General features: G+C 41.1%; 2 protein-coding genes across 9 annotated transcripts in view; one reads left to right on the top strand and one right to left on the bottom strand.

Annotated features, from left to right (window-relative positions):
• Positions 1–5477: 5477 nt before the first annotated feature.
• On the bottom strand, positions 5478–7887 carry gadd45ab (growth arrest and DNA-damage-inducible, alpha, b). The gene is made up of 4 exons (XM_015056596.1): positions 7557–7887; positions 7090–7191; positions 6779–6986; positions 5478–6676 (listed from the first exon to the last, which is right to left on the bottom strand). Exons 1-4 carry the CDS (start codon positions 7868–7870, stop codon positions 6563–6565), a joined length of 738 nt encoding a protein of 245 aa, XP_014912082.1. The 5' UTR covers positions 7871–7887; the 3' UTR covers positions 5478–6562.
• Positions 7888–8847: 960 nt separating this feature from the next.
• sec16b (SEC16 homolog B, endoplasmic reticulum export factor) overlaps positions 8848–20860 on the top strand; it is a 28588-nt gene continuing 16575 nt past the window's right edge. For 3 of the 8 annotated variants that reach the window (XR_001427940.1, XM_015056593.1, XM_015056588.1), the window contains exons 1-16: positions 9326–9724; positions 9825–10103; positions 10329–10420; positions 13288–13390; positions 14057–14271; positions 14764–14903; positions 15000–15061; positions 15170–15308; positions 15396–15626; positions 17172–17269; positions 18300–18381; positions 18474–18591; positions 18672–18783; positions 19070–19175; positions 19274–19411; positions 19533–19646. Coding sequence is in view for 7 of the 8 variants with exons in the window: in XM_015056593.1 (XP_014912079.1) it covers positions 9847–10103; positions 10329–10420; positions 13288–13390; positions 14057–14271; positions 14764–14903; positions 15000–15061; positions 15170–15308; positions 15396–15626; positions 17172–17269; positions 18300–18381; positions 18474–18591; positions 18672–18783; positions 19070–19175; positions 19274–19411; positions 19533–19646 (2007 nt within the window). In the remaining variant the exon portion in view is untranslated. The other 5 variants (XM_015056594.1, XM_015056592.1, XM_015056590.1 and 2 more) reach the window with 4 other exon arrangements.

Below are 20860 nucleotides of genomic sequence, written 5' to 3'. Positions count from 1 at the left end.
GGAAAAATCAACTGGTAAATTTTGAGTTAAACTTGTTTGAAAAGCTGAAGTTGGCTGAAAGATCTCAGAGAGCAACACATCATGTCCTAATCCAAGCAAAGTCATCGATCTTCCTAAGGCAAGACAAAACATGGAACAGTGGTGAACTTTTCCAGGTTTCTTATCAACAACCCATCCAGGAGGTCAGAACGACATCTACACCAATGCAGGCCTCACTCTCCTCAGCTAAGGTCAGAGTTCATGATTTAACAATAACTAAGAGAGTCTGGGCAAAGATAGCGTGTGGGAGAGTTCCAATTCAAAAAGGCAAACACTGCTTCTGACCAAGACGCTCTCAAAGACCCGTCTCACATTTTCCCAAAGACCTTTGGATAAATATTCTGTGAGTTGAACTTTTTGGAAAGTACTTCTTGTGTGAAGAATTTTGGAGAAAAAGAAAATCTGCTCATCTCTTCACGATCTTAAGCTCAAGTTGTTGAAGTTGATGTAATTATGTGGCAAGTTAATCATCACCATAACAAGTTTACTTCTAATTGGCTTTAAAAAAAGATGAGATTTTGGAGGAGTCTAGACAAAAAAAGGACAATAGTTCAGTGGAGATACTGTGGGATGAGTCTAACGAGGCCATTAGAAAATCTTCCAAAGTGATTGAATTAAAAGAATCTTGTAAAGAACCGCTGAGCAGACTTTCACCACAGGAACGTAAAAGACCCGTTGGTAGTTTTTGTAAATACTGATGGCTGTTGTTGCTGCCCACCGTGACACACTAAAAGTTTGGAGAGCTTCTAAAAGCACATTTTGACTTTTTAGGATATCTTTATCTTATACTAAAGTATTTTTTTATAATATGAACAATTCAAGTTAGACAAAAGAGGAAAAGAAATTATCTATGTGGACCAAGACCTCTTAACGGCACTGTAGACCATAAATACATTGTCTTCCATCATTCTCTGTCCATATATTGTTGCACATGCTCTCTTGGTATTCCATCATCTACTTTCCTGGACAGTACTGACTGATTCAGTTATTTTATGATTTTTTTAATAACCCAGTTAATTTCATCTAGTCATGTGTCTTCATTTTTGTTTTTGATTAACATAATTCTTCTTTAGTGTTTGAAGCAAATGTATGACCATATAAGTGTGACAACTGTTTTTTTGTTTGTTTGTTTTTTAAGTAACATCCCAGTGGAAGACATTTCTGTTGAACTGGTTTGTCTGAAATCAACACAGCGGAAAAATCATAGCCAAAGGTTTGGGAGAGACAAAAACCTTCTGAAAACTTTCTGTTTTAGCAGCATAACGTGTCCAACTGCTTTCAACAATCCAGGTACAGTCCAGTGAGTTTTCTAGGATGATGGAGCGCCATGTCACAAGGCTTCAGGGATAAAAGTGGCTCAAAGATTGAAGCATGGGACCTGTGGTCAGGAAACTCCCCAGATCGTCTCGAGAAGTGCATCTATTGTAATTTCTCCAAAAGCCGAAGTTGACACGTTGTGCAACTTCAGGCAATAATAAGATATGAATCAGTCATCATCAGACGGGATTTAAATCAAGACGCTGATATCCAGCATGCAGAAGCAAATCTCACAAGATAAAGGAGAAAAGATACTGAGTCTAATTGGTCTTTAAAAAACCTGACGATGCGCTAATATGAAACTACCAGAGTTGTAAAGTAACTACTCCGTTACATTTACTTGAGTAAAGTCTCAAGTGAAAAACATGAACTTTTGGGAGTATTTTTTTGCCAGGCTGTACTTTTTACGTTTACTTGAGTAAAATTTTTATGAAGTGTTGCTGCTCTCACTTGGGTCAAATCTCTAGATTCTCTGCCCACTGTGGCTAAGTTCACTGAAGGAAGACCAAACTTGCTTTTACCAAACATTCGCCATGCACAGACACTTGTTAAAGTTTCAGCAGTTTTATTTTGAAAGAAACAGATTTAGATTTTTTTTTCTTTTACCTGATTTTTTTGGTCTTTAAAATATCTACATGTCCATATAACTTTACATAACTTTATATTTTGGTTTAATAATTGATGTTTTGATCAGTGACTCAGTACTCAAATTGCCTTTTCGGCAAACAGTTTTTACATTTACTTGAGTAATTTCTTGGAAGACTAATTTTTTTTACTTGAGTAAAAACAAGTTGAAGTAGTTCTACTCTTACTTGAGTACCATTGTTGGGTTCTCTGCCCACCTCTGGAAACTACTACACACTTTTAAATGCTTTGATCAAGCTGTCGAAAATTGCTGCCTCATTATCTTGCTTTTCATATTAATCGCCATGAGCTGTCTTGGGCAAATAGATTTCAGAAGGGCACTTTCCTGTTCAGAGGGAAAAGGGTATGTAACGTTTATCTGTGTGTGTTCCTGGTTTTCAAAGTGAAACACGATGGAGACGGCAGCATGCTCTGGAGATGCTTGTTGTTAGCATGAAAAATATATAGATATCAAAAAATAAAAAAACAAACCGTTAGAGGCAGCAAAGGACTAAAGCAAAGGCTCACCTTTCCTAAATGTACAGCGAGAGATGCGATGGGATGGCTCAGTACGGTCTAGTTCAAGCCTAGAACTGAACCCAATGGAGAATCTGAGGTAGGATCAGAAATGACTGTCCAGTCATGACCTCCATCCAACCTGACTGAATTGACCTTGAGCTGCTTTGCAGGAAGTGACGTTCAAAGCTTTCAGTACTCAGACAGGTTTCTGTTCTGGCCGCTCCGTGTCTTCAGAGCTCCATCAGGGCTGAAACGTTTCCGCCCTGATCTATGATTAAAATGGTGGTGAGGCAGCGATCAGTCGCAGGTCACTGTGTTCAAACAGGTGGGAGAGCCAACAAGGTCAGGCACACAAACATGTTTGCTCTAATTTTCCATCCCAAGTGTTTATGTTCCCTGAACCATGCGCTGCTTATTATACAATCCTCCCCCTTTCCTCTGCTCCCCCCTCTGGCTCCTCAGGTGTGAGGTTACACTTACAACCAGGTCAAGCCGTATTCTGTGCCCCACATCAATGCAATCCCTCCTCCAATCAGATGCTGGATGATGTTGGGTGTGTGTGAACTGGATTTTATGCGTTGTTGTGTGTGCATGTTGTGGTAAGCTAATAATCCACCGTCTCCAGTATCTCACCTACTTCCTCCTCTGTGACCGCTCCTCTGACTAACAGGAAAGCAGTGTGTGTGTGTGTGTGTGTGTGTGTGTGTGCATGTGCGCACGTGCATGTGTGTTTTTCTCTTGTCAGCTTCCGTATGTCGTCTCAGTCAACAAATCCTGGTATTTCTGGAACGACTGTCGTATTTCTCTAGAAGTATTTCAATTCCCGGCCTTCATACCGAAACTGTCTGAACTCTGCAGAGAGGCAGCTTCCACAGAAATGTTGAGAGAGTATTTTCAACAAAACGAGAAGAAAAAAAACAAAGTGGTGCTTATGCAAAGTTTTATACCTTCCATCATGTTTCTGCATTTTGAACTTTGCACATCTAATTAAACTGTAGCAAACGCTTCCTGCAACCAGATTCTGCAGCTACGGTCTTCACCCACATTCCTCTGTGGCTCCCTGGTTCTGACCCAGTTCCTCCAACAGAGGCCCGCTGTCTTCTGCAGACTGATGTCTCTGCAGCCCGCCCCACCCCTCACCTCCACCCTCTGCCCCTCGTTGCCCGTGTGTCAGCGGTCAGAGGGGAACGCCTCTATTCACTGGGCTTATTTTTAGCCTCAAAGCTAAACTACTGTACAGCTCTAGCAATGAGAAACCTGAATAGGCCTGACTCATGCGGCCATTGTCTCGTGACCCTATGTGTGTGTATGTGTATGTGTGTGTGTGTGTGTGCATGCATGTGCGTGTGTGTGTTTGGAAAAGCTTTGTCCCTCTCCTCTGAGCTACAGGCACTAATAAGTTCTGGTTTTCTCTTTTTACAGCCTCAGAGGGTCTTCAGCTTCAACTGCCTTTTTTTCCCTTCCCTCTTTGCTATTTTTATCCAGTCAGCAGTAAATTTATCTTGGATTGCATTAAAGTTGATGGCTGAAAAGAACATGTTGTCACAATCGCTCTGATCCTACACAGATTCACCAACATTAGTTATTTTTGCCCCCTCTGCTTTGCCTTAGCAAAGTATTCCAACTCTTTGTTGTTGCAGCTACAACCTTTTAATGTACTTTACTTGAATTTTATGTGATGGAGAAAGACAAAGTAATGTGTAACTGTGATGTGGAGGGGAAATTGATGGTTTCCCAACTCTTTTTTTTTTTTTACTTTTTACAAAGATTCTTGCGTGTTTTGCCCTGAGAAGTCCCCTAATTATTAAAAATCATCTGTTTGTGTTTAATCTAATTTCTTCTGTTCTGTGAAGACCCTGGCAGAGTTCAGGGCTGTGGCTGGACCCTGCTCTAGCATCTTCTGGAGCCACAGCTGGCTTTTTGGACCTTCTACAATGACTCTTAGTCACTATAGCTAAAAAACAACAGGAGCCAGCTCCTGTATTAAATATTAATGTAATGACAACTGCAGGTTTTAACAGTTTTTTTCCTGCAATATTTGCATTGAATTTCAAACATACAATTGAATTGTATGTTTATCTTTATTTTAAACCCTAAAAGTACAGATAAGATAGTTGTTCTTTATAGATTACAACAAATTTCCTAAAATAGATGTCTATTTAAAATTATAAGAAGTATTTTTTTTTCCAAGTCTTGTGACATTTGTGATTCTAAACAGTATCTTTCTGGCTGGCCTGAGAGCAAAGCGGCTGTTTGGTTTGTGCAGGCAGGTGAGTTGACCTGCTGACAGGATGACCGTCAGTCTGGAGGAGTGGAGAGAATCAGACCAAAGCCTTCAGAAAGTCCCATCTGCAGTTTGCCACGAGTTACAGAATGCGGGCGACAACAAATATGAGGAAGGAGGTGGTTCCTCTGGTCTCACAAGATCAAAATGAAAAACAACATGGTGGTGGCAGCATCACGCTTTACTGTAGAAGGGCCAGGAAAGAGAACATGGAGACAATCAGCAGCCAGGTCCAGCAGTTTTCTAGTTAAAGTCCAAAGCTGACAGGGCTTGTTGCAGAAAAGAACAGGCAAAATTTGTAATGTAATGTCAGTCAAATGCAGCTACATTTGGATGCTGCAGCTACATCCAAATGTAGCTGCAGCAAAATGTTCTGCAAGGTCTAGTCAAAGGGTCTGCACTTTTTACAAACCTTAACATTCTGCCCAGTTCAGCTACATAAAACTCGTTTAGCATCAAACGTTGCACGACCTTTCAGAAAAAGACGACTTTACTTTCTGATGAACATCTACAGCTGGAAATGTGTTTTTATTTCTATTTTTAGCTTTTGAAAGAGAGAAAAACATGGATCTATCAAAGTATTTTAAGTAAAAATTTCCAACCCAATGAGAAGAAAAAAAAATAGATCTGAAAACATTACAGATACAGTTCAGACTCATTCTGTTGTAGAAATGCAATGAGGAAAATAACTGCGTAACTGTAACACTTTATTACGTTTATATTCACAAACTTTGGTTCATTCTTTATGAGTTTTAGAAAAATATCAAAGGAGCCACAGGCTGCAGACCCCCGGTACAGACTGATGCAAACAAATAAAACCATGCATCCATTTACTTGTATGCTACAGTTCTGGTTTATGTTCTGTTTATGCAGCGTCTCCTTAGTAACATCCTCATTTAAACGGATATTTACACTGTGTGCATTAGTCTGCATGCTGCAGGAATCGTCAGATACCTGCTGGTAAAGCGCCAAGCACTGTGAGGCAATGACCTCAAAACAAGGCGTCATAAAAACACGCCCTGCTTCCTCCCAGCGCCGCGTATTACTGGAAATCAGTGAGGCAGAACAACCCTGAGAATCTTCTGTGTTTATTTCATTCAGTTTCACATGGCATCCTGCAGCCAAACTATGCACAATAAATAAAAAAAAAAAAAACTTAAAATAAAAAAATAAAAAAAAAAAAAAAAAAAAACACAACATGGACAACTCGGAACACGCCGTCCTTAAGATAACAACAGGAGGAGAAAAGTTTCCCTTTTTCTTTCTTTTTTTGGTTTTAAGTTAACAAAGTGACAATACTTTAAATAGCGTTAAATAAAAGCTGAAGAAACAGTTTCTGTTTGGTCGAACTGTCACAGGAACGGTGCCGACTCTCGGCGCGGTCCGGTTCCTGGAGTGTTGCCAGCTCTCCCCCCACCCCGCTCCCTTCAGACACGTGCTCCCCACGCCGTGCGCTCACTCTGCTCACATGATGCTGCCGCTTCCTCGTAAAAACACCGCTCCTTTCTCGGCAGAGAGACAGACAGAGGACTGCTGAGTCACTCTTTCTTGACCCTGGAGTTCACCCTGACGAAACGTTCATGTTTCCCGTTGCTCTTTAAAATTTTTGCGCCCCCCCGTTGATTTCCTCCGTTGGGTGGTGTGTCGGGGTGGGGGGGCAGCAGCAGAAAGAGGAGGAGGAAGGAGGAGGAAGGCTTTCCAATTAATGCAGGCGGGTGTTCTTTTGATATTAATTTCGCCCCCGGATGCAAACGATTCTTGACGATATTCCAAGTGGTTTCATCGGTCTGGCAGGTTGATGAGCGGCACCCACTGATCCAGGCAGCGGCAGTCCCTGCAGAATCGGTTCACCTTGCTTAGCGCTGGGTTCTTCCACAGGGCCGACTGCGGGTTCTGCAAGACGGAGCAAAACAGTCAGATGCATGCTGGGGTTTGTTTTTTGAACATACGATTCAACAGACTTGCTCACAGTTCAGGTTGAGGAATGATGCTTACCGTAACCAGGACGCAGTGCACGTCCATGGGTTCCCCTCCTGGCTTCACCCCCCCCAGGATCTCGGCCAGACGCCTCATGTTGCCCACTCGCAGGATGTTGATGTCGTTCTCGCAGCAGAACGCCTGGATCAAGGTGAAATGGATCTGCAGAGCCACGTCCTCTTCATCATCCGTAGCCAGTAGGCAGAGCACCACGTTGTCTGGATCCCTGCAGGCAGGAAAACCACAAAAAAATAAATAAATGAAGGAGTGAGTGATCACCTTCGATCATGGATCTTTAAAGAGTGCACATCAGGATGTGATACACTTACACATTGAGGGACTTTGCAGCCTCGTACACCCCGACAGTGATACAGCCCTGAGGCAAGGCGGAGCTCAGGACCTCCTCCAGGGCTTGGGCCACCGATTCCATCCTGGAGGGAAACGGGGAAACTGGGTTCAATACTGCCGGCAGGCGCACTGTTAACTTCTTAGTGGTTGCTTAAGTTTGTTTGTTCATTTTCATGTGTGGTTGATGTCAGTCCGTGACGTGATGCTGCATGCAGGGTGGAACTGCTTGTGCCCGAAGAGACACGCGAACAGAACCAGCGGCTGTTCCAGCTGTGCTTCCAAAGCTATTTTGAAGCTAATGCTAACTAGCCAAACTGAAGCCGTAGCAAAACAGTTGGTGCAACGTCGCAATGTTTAAAAGTGAGAAACTTTGACATAAAAGAAACAATTTAGAAACTCAATGGACAAGAAATGCAAAAATGTTCGAAGTGTAGTAAAAGGAGCTGACCTTTCTACAGAGTTTTCTCCTCCAGTTTCTTCAAAAGTCATATTGCACATCCAGGCGGTTCGGTGTCCTACACAGTCCAGAGCGGATGGAGAGCTGCGGCTGGCGGCGGTGCGATGCTCGCTGTTTGCCCGGTGAACTGAGTGTTCCCTGTAGTAAGACAACCTGTGAGCCCAGAACTCATTTACATGGAGGCCTCCCATTGGCTGTTGGTCCGGTAACATGCAAAATACACGGCCAGGTTTCAACCCGTTAAACCCGGGACTTGTGTAGAAACAGCGCCCCCCCGTGGGTGCAATACAGCAACATGTGATCATAGGGAACTCGTGGCCTTTAGACCGGTGATTGTCAGACTTTTACATTCAGTTTCTTCACAGAAAACATCCGCAGAAGTCAGAAGTTTTTGTTAATCACCAACCTCAACTTAAAATCTAAAAATGGCTGCCTTGCTGCTAAAATGTAATGGCAGCTGCAGCTAAAACTGTTAATTTTGCATTATATTATTGAATATATATTTGTTTACTCTGTGACTATCCATTCTACACACACTGCAATATTTGCTTTACATTTATTACTTAGTGAACATGTTTCTGCATTGATCAAAAGTGCAGAATGTATGAAAATCTTCGCTTGTATTTGCTAACAGTTATATATTAGGAGGGTTAAAAAACTCATTTAATATATACATAATTAAATTGTTAATTATATGTACTGAGAAATAATTAAAAGCTTAGTTAAAAGTTTAATAATTTACATGATACACAATGATTTTATATGTCATTAAATCTCTAAAATGGAGAGTTAAGGTAGAAGATATATTTTTTATATATGTCCATCAAAGTTGAGGTACCGGTCTTTATGAAGTCCAACAGGTCAGTGTAAGCCCGGCTCCTCGATGTTAATAGGAGGGTTAACAGATAAAATTGTTTCTAGGCGATGCTGTAGGTACAGGAGTCATAAGCATCACCTGAAGGTACTTGCATGATATTATAATGCAAACTTATAATATCTGTTTGCATTATAATAGTTTGCAAACTAATATAATTGTAGAGATATTATAAGTTTGCATATTTATCATGTAATGACATTTTTAATACATTATTGTCTATTAAATTAAGATTGAATTAAACATTAATTTATTACATGGTTAAGTAACGATTTATTCATTTATTTATTTTTATCCGTTTTAATCCTTAAATTTGGTGTTTACATTTAGAAACTGAATACGGTTCGGTTCAAAATTCAGCTTAATGTCAGATGTCAAAGTTCATCTACTGGCAGTAGGCGACAAGAATAACAGTTCATTTGTTCAACTCAATATTTCTCACTGTCCCTAGAGGCAGCCTAACTATCATCACTCTCTCCTGCAACGTTTAGAGCAATAGGATCTAGACATATATGGAATACGCACATTGAAATATTCCAGTGTTCGCTTTAATTTATACTCTTCCGCCCTCTAGTGGAGAAAAGTTAAATGGACTCAAAGCCGTGGAGTTCTAACGCTTTTAGATCTGTTTTGAAGTCAGTTTCCGTTTCTCCCATTTCCTGAAACGTTTACCATGGCTGACCTGAGACCAGCCCTCTCTGCGCCGCTCATTGTAACCGTCCCCTACACAACCTTCCTACCGACAACGTGGCAACAGTCAGTGTTTGCAAAGTTGCCCCTTTCCCCCCAATCCAAACACATGAAACCACTATCGAGGACCCGGTTTTTTCCTGTACATCATGGAGAATGTGAGTGATTTTTTTTTCTATAATCAACCAGAGGATGGATGGATCTCTGCAGGAACAACAGTCAGTCAGGGCGTGTTCCACTGTTTACCTAAATCTCTCTGAGAACACTCATTGGATGCAAAGGATGAAGAAATTTTCATCGTTAGGGCAACCACCGTCGGTCTATCACACCCTGCTTTAATAATCTCTAATCTTTAAAACAAAATAGTACTTTTCAAAATGCAAACTTTTTCCTTGAGTTTTGATTCTGTTTTATGCTCATTCGGACTGTTTCTGCCACTGCTGAATTGCACACGCAAATTCCTATTTTGGGTCACAGTGTGTGAACTTTCTCCTCTTGTTATCAGACTGACTAGTTATCAGCTCGTGTTGTGTGTTTCTGCTGAATGATGTGGCAGCTGTGGGTGTACTTTGCCTTCCTCTGACATGTCTGAGCTGTGAGTACCGCAGCAACACTTTCACCCCAATTCTTTTTTGTGAATGGTATTTTTAAAAATAAGTCCAACTTTCTAAAACTCACCTTGTTCTACTTACAAGGCGTTAGAGTCTAGTCTTGGAGATGGACCAGAGGGGTCACCAGGTGTCTGATTCTGGCCGCCGCTCCCACAGAAAGAAAGACAAGGAGCATTTCTCCAGGTCTTCTCAGCAGGAATGGGATCTGAACTACCCTGTGCCGGACCAACACTGGGGTCGTCCCGATGCCCACTACGTGAGCCATTTCACCAGCCCACATGCCAGACCTCAGCTGCTTCCATATAACTCCCAGGAATATGCATATGGATATGGGTGGCAGGAGCATCACAGACCTCAGTCCAGGTCAGTTCTCCATATAAGTTACTGCAGGCAAACATTAAAAATATACTGAATGTTTTGGTTATTGCAGTGAATTTTTTGTATCTTTGTATCTTGACAGTCAGCAACATTTGCAGCGTGCTAAGCAAATGACTGTTTCCTCTTTATGCCAATAGCAGCATTGTGCAGTTCTGTAAGACCTTGCTGCCGATACACAGATTAAACTGAGATTATTAATTTCTTTTGTAGGCATGGCTATGACTACTCCTCTCAACATCACTGGGATTACCAAGACGGCTATGGCTATTATGACTACTACAGAGGCCACCATGCACAGCAAGGTATCTTGACGCAAAGCAACTCAAGATATTTACAGTAGGGAGGGCCAAGTAGTACTTTACATGACAGACACCAAACTTGACTTGCTTCTTCATTAACAATAGTACCATGTACGTGATAAAGTGTTTCTCCCCTAACAGATTTCTGCTGTTTTGCTTTTTTTGCAGCACTTCAAGTGTTTCAGATCATCAAACAAATTTTAATATTAGGCAAAGATGACCTGGACACAATGTAGTTTCACATTACCTTACTCCACTGTATGTGAAGCGGTAATGTCCCAGAGTGTATTATAAACCTGGCGGGCCACAAGGCTTTACTTGCCCCCCACCATTTTTGTTTATTTTAAACAGTTTATTTATACATCAATAACAGTGACAGTAAACATAGATTAAGCTTTGTAGTTGACTCATTGAATGGGAGTGAGGGGGTGTGCATCATTTGTGTTGTCCCTGCACCTGCCCTTTGGCCACACACAACATTATTTCCAAATTATGACGCCTGCTTTTGCACCTCCACATTTCTGTAACTTTCAAAAATTTTTCTGATGGAAACATTAAGTTAACATCTAGTTGTTCTATATTTGGCAGCTACAACTACCATCAAGGTCTTGCAATAACTGGTACTAGGTCTTTTATATCACTTTTTGACACACTTTTATTTCCAGAATTGTTTTAATCCAGCTATGTTGGAGGAGTTTAAAGCAGGTTGCAATTAAATTTAAATGCAAACTTTGACTATGCCATTTCAAAGCCTTCATTTAGTTGTTTGAGCCATTTAGATGTGGATATGCTGGTGTTTTTTAAATCACTATCCTGCTGCATAACACACATGAGCTTAAAGGTAGCAAATCCATGGCCAGACATCATCCTTCATTACTTTCTGCTAGAGAGCTACAGTCATGGTTTCATCACTTAGCATCAGCCATCCAAGTCAAGCAGCACTAAAACAACCCTAGACCATCACAATACCTCCACCATGTTTGACAAGAGATGAGATCCTTTTCTAAAGTGGCATGTTATTCTCTCTTCAGATGCAGGTTTAAGAAAGTTGCACTTTTTATATCAGTCCACAGAATATTTCCCTAAAAGTCATGGGGATCATAAAGATGTTTTTGGTAAACATCTTTGGTGTTCTTTGGGCTTGACAGGAGTTTTTATGACTACCCTCTGGATACCATTTTTGCCCAGTCTCTTTATTATTGTTGAATCATGGGACAATGCCTTTCCAAGGCTGTGCAACACTTTCTATACTGACTTTCCTTCCTTATATTGGAATGTGATGTTCCACTTTTTGAAATATTTTAGTCTATTTAGTCTATTTAGACATGAAATAGACTAAAATATTCAAGTGGATGCGAAAACATAAATCGCCCCCTCCCCACCCCCGAACGAAGGTACGTCAGGGTGAAGGAGCGTAGAAAACATACGCTTGTTCTACCCCGCCCCCTCCAGACGGGCTTTTGACGCCCCCTCTGGTGCAGGGCCCCTATGCGTGGCATGCGCTGCATACCCACTTTTTGCGCCACTGGTTTTAGTCTATAAAAGTAATTTGTTGGTTATACATGCCAGAAAGTAATTGAACCTGGGTGTGGCAAGTGATTTTGTATTTACCCAGGTTTTCCCTTTACCCTTCTAACATATGTTTGACGACCTGAATTGGTTAAGGCATTGTATCAGTTTGAAAGTTTAGTAAATTTGTAGCACTACGGGAAGAACACATTTCCAGTATGACATAGTCTACATTTGTATTATGATTTTGTCCCAGATACCTCACTTCCTGTTGATGTTTGGAAGGCGGCAGTCTCTGTTTTCTAACATTTATATTTTTTCATAGCAGTTTCTGCAGGCCAGACTCTGATGTTTCTAAAGACATACTAAACATGCCGCATGCAGTTTTTATAATGAAAACATCTCAATCCTACTGATGATCTTTATGCACTTAGCTGAATGCTAGGCTAACATTAGCAAGATTACTTTCTTTTAGCTAGACTTTTTGATAATATGATTTGTAAACTCTTCTAGTGTGATTCCATTAGAAGAGTGGAGCCATTTTAGAAAGTTGTTCTTGTCACGATCCGTGTTTTTGTGTTTATTTTTGAGTTTTCTGTGTTCAGTCTTGTTTCCCTGTGAGTCTCTGTCCTGTCCTCCCTGTTGATTGCTCCCCAGGTGTGTCTCATTCCCTTGATTACCCCGTGTGTATTTAAACCCTCCTGTTGTCTGTGTTCCTCGTCGGGTCCTTGTCGTTTGTCTATGTCTAATGTTGTTCTCACTCGCCAGTAGAACTGCTAAGTCCTGGTTTGTGTTTGTTTCCGTCTAGTCCGTTTTGACAGTTGCTACCGGTATTTAGCTGCGTGCTTGTTCCTGCCGTGCTGCCTGCCTTGGACTGTTTGTGAGCTATATTATCATTAAATCTTCATCATCACCATAACCTGGGTCTCAGCGTCTCTCCTCACCACCACCTACCACACCTCATGACAGTTCTGCTTCATGTGCTTAATGTTTTGGCTAGGAATTTGCTTTCTGCATTGCTCTAACAAGGACAGCTGTCTTAGCACACGACACATATATGGTGAACATGAACAGCAAGTACAGGTTTACAGACAAAGCTAGCAAAAACCCAAATTTGTTAGATGAAGAACCTCTATTACAGTTTTGTTAGTAGTGTACATGCTAATAGGCTGTGAATTTTAAACATTCATCAACAAAGTGCTAGCTGAACATATAATACACAATACCAACAACAGATACTGGGAGTTGAGTTTAGAGACTGTTTGGAAATGCCTTGATCAGGACTATACGTGGCATTGGATTTGCTCGACCCATTTCTAAGACATCTGGTTGTAAAATGACATGTTGTTCTACTTCTTTAGATGGTGTACAGTGGGGTCCCCAAGAATCATGGCAAACCAATCAGTACCCTGACAGGACCCATGTGCAGGGACATGGAGCGAGCCTCAATTCAGAGGAGCACAGGTGAGCCACAGAACAAATATTTCCTTTAACTGCATTAACAGGGTTTGGTAGTGTACAATGGCTCTGTTCAGTTTTTTGAGGCCGCAATATATCATTTCCAAACTTTTCACATCTTTGATATGACAGATCCTGAGCTCAACCAAAAACTATGCAAACCTGTCATCAGCTATAGGGAATTTAATTGCCTGAACTATAGAAAGGGAACAGAACAGATAACTCCTTAGAGCCAATCAGGTATCAAGCATCCACTTTGCTTTTTTAGTGACCGTTGGTCATTTATTGTCCAATGTTGTGCGTCATGGTGGTGCACAACATCTGCTTGGTGGACCCAAGAGAAACTTATGTGAGATAATACCAGCAGTGTGAGCAGAGGTCAAATAACCATGGGTAGTTTGACCTTGCCTGAGTTTGCATGTCCTAGAACTTAAATAATCTTCCATTCATGGTGTCTGATACCTTAGATCTGCCTAGTTGCTGTCTTGATGATAAAGTGGAGAGGCTGATGTTTGGAAAGTGACCATAATGGGATAACTGTACATCTGTACCGTACATCCCCTCTGATACCACATTAGGATTTCTTGTGGTCCATATGAGGAGAGATGTGCTAGCCGCATTGTTATTCTAGTAAAATGATAATGGATTAAAGCCAGATTTTCCTTCTTTCAGATATGACCAGAGGAGGGACATCTCCCAGCATTACCTCAGTGATTATGAAACTAACCCTTCCAGAGACAATGAGGAGATTTCCTCTTATCATCCCGGGACTCTAGAGAGTTCCAAAACCTCGGGCTTGTCTTCCAGCAGCTATGAGCTGAGTCAGTACATGAATGGATCTGATGTCTGTGATTCAGACATGCAGCCTGTCCTCAGCTCTGACAGAGGTGAGTGCTCGTATCATCACACCTCTTCAATCCATCACATCACACCGATTCTACAACAGCTCTGTTGGTTTCCCATCTCATATCGGATCAGCTATAAAATGCTCTTTCTTACTTTCAAAGGTGTCCACAACCGCACCCCTCCATATCTTTTGGACCTCCTTCACATTGCTACACCCGTCTGTACCCTCAGATCCTCTTCTCCTAGTCATCTCACTGAATGCCATAGTAACAGCCCGTCTTGTTTCTATGGCATTCAGCCGTTCTGCTCCCAAACTCTGGAACTCACTCCCCCCTGATCTCTGTAACATAGACTCTTTGCCACACTTCAAATCCAAACTCAAAAAGTATCTGTTTTATGTAGCCTATGCCCTTTGGTTGGATTTCAAATCTTATTTTGTACTTAATTTTACTATGTGTTTCAAGTTTGAGTCTTCTTTTATGCCAAATTATGTGAGGTGACCTTGAGTGACATGTTCTGCTTCCTACCTGCAGCACGTCAGACCTCGGTTCCTCTGAAGTATTCAGTCCCTCATGGGGTTGTGAGCTTCGGGCCTGCAGGCCAGCTCATACGGGTCACTCCAGCCCCGACAGCACAGGAGAAATCCAGTCCGCTGGAAATCCACAGTTTGGAAGTTAGTTCAAAATGAATCAGTGTTGAAATGCAGGAGATTTTAGTTTGGATTTCTAATGTGGGATAATGAAGAAACATCATCTCTCCATCTGCACAGCTCATACTGAGTGAGACGCAGGAACAGCAGGAGATGAGAAACTTCCCAGGGCCTTTAACTCGGTACTGCTTTGTTACTTGCATGCTAGATGCTGCCTACTGCAGAACATGTAATCAAAAATGAATCTGAAAAATTATTTGCTTTGAAAATGTCTCTGCATATTTTACTAGGGAAGATTTGCATAAAGTGGATGCAATAGACTTTGCTCAACAAAAGGCAGGAGCCTGCATGAGAGACGGCCAGCTGCCAGATAGGCGCTCTGCTGCCCTCTTGTGGAACCTTCTGATACTTCTCTGCAGACAGAATGGAGTAAGTGTGCTCTTCATAAAAGAGTCAAAGCTGAGATTACAGTTTCCACACCACCTCACATGTGAATACATATTCTAATATTTCCAGCAAATAGTTGGCTCAGATATCGCTGAGCTCCTGATGCAGGATTCCCATTCAGATGGAAGCTGGAAGCCAGAAGTTCCCACACTCATCGACTTCGACGAGCATCCAGCTGCCGAAGCGCCGCCTGTCGGCGGAGACGATCTGCTCACTGGAGGTCCCAGCACCGCTGGTGCAGAGAGACCAGAGAGGGCGCTGCAGAGCTACACTCAGCTGCTGCTGGCTGGAAGGAAGAAGGTTAAGCCATTTTCTTACCAGCTGTCGTCTGACGTCTCAGTTTTTACTTTTATATTTGTTTACATGTTTGACTCATAGAGAACAGAGTGGTTATTATTTTCATGACCTTGCCTTTCATTTTCAATGACAAATAAATCTGGACTGTGTGCTGTGCAAAGCAAAGTTACTTTAAATTATCAAGGAAACATGGGTTGCATCTGCTTCACTGGTGTTATTAAAGATGCTTGGCACAAACGTCTTACATTGTTCCTAAAATCAGGTTGGAATGTAGCTTCTTTGTGCCACAAAGCCCTTGTTTATCATGAGTTGCCATGCATGCTGAAGTTTTGAAAAATATCTGGGTCTAACATAAAGGAAAGGAAGGAGATCTCTGAACTATTTTGATGTACGTTTTGAATTGTGTGTCTGCACAGTGTTCTGCTGCGTCAAGTACTGGTAGTATGCTTTTCTGGGATTTTTTTTTTCCATATGTCATGATTCAGTGCTCTATTGACGCCCCACGACCTGAAATTAGTAGATTAACCATCGATCAGCTGCTAAATGATGTTTCACTTTCAGTTTCCAACGTCAGGCATCCTGAAGTGAGTGCAGCATCTGGAGAGCATCATGTGAGATTTTTGTTGTTGCATTGATTTTGCAGCAGTGGTGCACTTGTGTGCAGTGCATGGTGGCCTCATGAGGAACAGTTTTTCAACATGTTAGTTGTGTTTCAGGATATCTTGTGCTCCACTGTTAAATAGGTGGGGAAGTGATTTTTGGGAGTGTTATTTTCCTACAGCATCTTGTTCACCAATGCTGTGGAAATGAAAGGCTAATACATTCTGTTCATTCTAAACTTGTGTCCACACCTGATAAGTTTGAGGTTATATTTCTGGATGCAGTGATGACAACTGTCGTCCCGTATTTTACTGTAACTCACTTGAAGTTTTAGATTTAAAAATGTTTATTTTAGTATAGTTATTATAGTGATTCAAATTTTTATGCTGGACTAGCATAAACTGGGAGTACCCATCCTTTAATAGCTGACAAGCTACAACATTGTAGCCACAGCTGCCTTGAGGCAGACTAACAGAAGCAAGATCTTCATAAACTTCAACCACCACCAAACGTCAAGTTAGATGTTCATGTGTATTTGGGCCTGTAGGATTTCCTAATGGTTTGAATGATTACAGGACAAACTCCTACCTTATGAGCCACTGCTGCCGCAGTACTATCTAAAATCTACTTTTTTTTTTTAGCTTTTCATCATGCTATAATGTTATTCAATCATCAAAAAAATACCTTGAGTGTTGCCTTGATTCATTCATGCATGTTTAAGAAATCCTTTAATCTCCCATGGCAACTGTTCAGCTGTGCTAAACAGCTTGGTGGACCTAGCCCCGCCTTCACCATTGCAAAATGGTACAAACAGTTGTCTGTGCCATTTTACAGCACAATGTGCCTGAAAATACATAATACTGAGTCTTTAAAGTGTGTTTCATACCACAGAACTGTAATTATTCTTGGCTTTTTGTGTTTCTCTCACTTTTCCCATGTGGTCAGCAGGAGGCCCTGGAGTCTGCCATGTCCAGCAGTCTGTGGGGGCATGCACTTTTTCTGGCCAGCAAGATGGGCAGCAGATCATATACCACGGTACTGAACAGGTGAGAAATGCCAAGACCTTTGAAATGGGATAGCTCTTGAAATTGGATTACATTTAAGTGCAGAAGTGATAATTTGTTCAAAAAGTCTTCCTGTGCCTTGGCTTTAATGTGTCTGCTGCACTTTAAAGTTGCCTCAACAGAATAGTAACTGGTGTGTATTTTTATCAGGACTTGGTCCTGGTCCAGACTTTAATGTAGCAAAACACTGCAGGAAAACTGAATGCAGAAAGACTCTTTGTTTCTGCTCAGCTCATCAGTCAGACTGGTGTCATCCGATTAGAGAAAGCCACATTTTATTAACAAAACCTTTTAAAAATGAAAAAAATGTTTTAATCTACAGGTATGCATTAATTTTGTTATATCCACTTATGTTCTATTAATTTTTTAGGCAGTTAGAATATACTTATGTCAGTTTAGAACCAAACTCTTTAATTGATTTTGTATTCATATTTGTTAAGGTTACTTTGGCAACTTTTCGACACCTTCCATTAATTTCAGAGATTAAGAACACATCGGAGGATCTTTTTTCTTTGTCAAATATTTTACAATAATTTATTGAACCACTTTTTGAACTTGTAAGATTCAACTAAGTTGCAAGAATATTTTTGTTATTGTTTTGTCTATATTTTTTTGTTGGAAATATGTATTTCAAACAATCAAGTTGGAAGTTTGTTCAAGAAACAGACCATGTGTTCGCCACCCACGGCCCTTCCTGGACCGTGACAGATTTAATGCAATCTTTTCAGACTATTTTTAAAATCAGCAGCATATTACACAGCAGCATGTGTTGGGTAGCCAGAGGAGGAATGTGTGGGGAGAGGGCCGTCAGATGACCAGCATGATTAAGATCTGTGAGTGACAGGAGGGCCAGAGTCTGAGCTGTCGGGGTGAACTGTGTAAACTCTCCAAAGTCAGGCAGAAGGGTTGCTGTTTAAATAGGTTAGTTCCTGCTTCAGGCTGTGAAAACTGACACCAAGTGCTGCTGGCCTGTGTTATGATGTGAAAATACACAAAAATGCTGTGTCGGCAGGTTTACAAGCCAGCTGGTAGCAAATGATCCCCTCCAGACTCTCTTCCAGCTTCTGTCTGGGAGAATCCCAGCTGCATCTGCGGTAAAATATTGCAATAAAATGATCACATGTCCCACTCATGAATACTTTATGAAGCCCCAGCAACGGCATTAATTATGTTGTTCCTTATCCAGTGCTGCGGGAATGAAAAGTGGGGCGACTGGCGGCCCCATCTGGCCGTGATGCTGTCCAACGAGACAGGAAGTGGCGCCGTGCAGCAGAAGGCCATCCTCACCATGGGGGACTCACTCGGTATAGAAACACTGACTGACTGACAGGTGGTTCTACACAAACACACACACTGATGTGTGGGGTTGCTGTTCCCCTTGCAGCCTCCAGGGGCCTGACGCATGCGGCCCATGTGTGTTACCTGACGGCTGCCGCTTCCTTTGGCCTGTTTCCACAGAAGGCAGAGAGACTCGTGCTTCTAGGCAGCAGCCACAGGTGAGCTGTGCTACAAACCTCCAGGCACATGGTGACATTTTACAGCATATTCAGATCAAATAACTGTTATATTTAGATGCTATAAAAATGCTACACATATCAAATATGACTTAAAAGAAATTTTAATGAATGATTTAATGTGAAATGATCTCACCAGATCTTGAATGTCCACAGGCCTTTGGTGGATCTCCCCTTTCGTTTGATGATGGATGAATTTTTCCAGGGTAAAGAGACTTCTTTTTAAAACTCCTATATTTCACTCACACACTTCTGTCCTCTCTTTCAGGCAGCCTTTTGGAAACTTTGCGTCAAATTCTGCCATCCAGTGTACTGAGCTATACGAGTACTGTCAGACGCTCGGAGGAAAGTCATTTTCAATCCCATCATTTCAGGTAGCTCACACCTACTGCGCCTTTAACTAGAACTTTAACAAGAATAAATTTAAAGTCATCTCAGGGTTATTCTGCTATGTCTGATGCTCTGTAATCAGGTGTATAAGGTCCTGTATGCCAGTCGGCTGTTGGATTGTGGGCTTTCGTCCCAGGCCTTCCATTACTGTGAGGTGGTAGGGCAGGCCGTGCTCAGGCAGCAGGAGCCTCACTATGTGCTGATGGAGGAGCTTATTAAGGTAAACACACATCATGCAATATGGTTTACATAACCCATCCTATCAATGTTTTGCATCTAGTGGAGTCTGTATATGCTGTGTGTGTGTGTGTGTGTGTGTGTGTGTGTATTTTCCCCTGCAGCTGTCAGACAGACTGAGGTTCTCTGAGGGTCATTACAGTGAAGCTGGGTTTACTGCAGCAGAACAGGAACCAGAGTGGCTTAAACACCTTCGGACACGACACCAACGCTTACAGGTGACCAGTCTGTTCATTTCACACCATGCTGACCAAGGGTAGGTCTGTGAAGGAAGACATTTGGCCTTAATTCTAAACGTCACAGAATTCAGACACTGTAACGAAGGCAAATTTATTTCAAGTTTGAAGTCCAATTTGTTATCAGGAGTAGACGGATTGCTGATGTTACTAAGAATGATTTTGGACTTATTAATGTCCATTAAAATGCTTTATTCTTTCATGTCAAGTTAAGTCAAGTTGTTTATTTATATAGCCCATTTCAGCAACAAGGCAGTTCAAAGCAGGGTTATGATAGTTTTGAGTTGTTCATTATAGTTCACATTTATATCCTTGTGACTTTTTGTTTGTCTAATTCAGTTAGCTTTAGTTAGTTTTTAGTGTGTTTGATAGTTGTTATTCATTATTATTATTAGTAGTTAAACATTATTTAGTTTTAGTTAACTTTTTATTCGTTATGGTTGCAGTTTAAGTTTTCTCATACTTAGATTAATTTTTTGGTAGAGAATTCACAAAGGTCAAATTATTGTAATTTGATCATGTATACATTTATTGGGAAATGGGGGGAGGAAGGCTATTTATTAGCCTTTAGAACTGAAAGTCTAATAGAACTGAGTGACAGGAAGGCCAGAGTCTAAATTCATAAACATGAAAACGGAGGATATTTGATCTATAATTTCAGTATTGTTAGTTTTGTAAACGCACTTTATACTTCCAGTTAGCTATAGTTTAGCCCATTAATTACTGTTTCTATTTATTCCAGTTAATGAAAATTATTTCTCAATATTAGAAATTATACTAACCTTGGTTCAAGGTACATCACACCAGTAATACAGTAACCAATTATTAAACAAAGCAGTAAACTTTGCATTTTGTCAAATGCCATCATCAAATCTCAAGCTTGACTAGTCTAAGTTTTTTAAACAGTATTCTACTTATTCAGTTAAAAATCCAGAATAAATACAGTATGGCTTAAAGTAAAAGATTTGTAACTTTTACAATTGAATTAGTACTCTGTGATCCTAAATAGATGTAAATGTGAGCTTTAAGGATATTTTTTGGGAGGAGACAAAAAATAAAAAGTGGAGTCACCCATCCGTCTAGCTAGCTAGCTGTCTATCAAGCTATCCAGGCAGCTACTGTATCTATCTACCTAACTATCTAGCTGCCTACCTAGTTAGCTAGCTACCCAGCTAACTCATGAAAAGGTGCTTTTC

Source organism: Poecilia latipinna, unplaced genomic scaffold, assembly GCF_001443285.1.
Source record: "Poecilia latipinna isolate Pla-1442-1.1 unplaced genomic scaffold, P_latipinna-1.0 Scaffold1394, whole genome shotgun sequence".
Taxonomy (NCBI): Eukaryota; Metazoa; Chordata; class Actinopteri; order Cyprinodontiformes; family Poeciliidae; genus Poecilia; species Poecilia latipinna.
The sequence above is the reverse complement of the archived record's forward strand: the minus strand, read 5'-3'. Positions and strand labels throughout refer to the sequence as shown.

Bases quoted from the DNA above. Each gene is read 5' to 3' on its own strand.
- gadd45ab (XM_015056596.1), bottom strand. From the start codon at position 7,870: ATGATCACATGTTGCTGTATTGCACCCACGGGGGGGCGCTGTTTCTAC. The intron at 7,192-7,556 runs GTCAGCTCCTTT...GTTTCCCTCCAG, and splicing joins GGAGAAAACTCTGTAGAAAG to GATGGAATCGGTGGCCCAAG. The intron at 6,987-7,089 runs GTAAGTGTATCA...TCCTGCCTGCAG, and splicing joins GCTGCAAAGTCCCTCAATGT to GGATCCAGACAACGTGGTGC.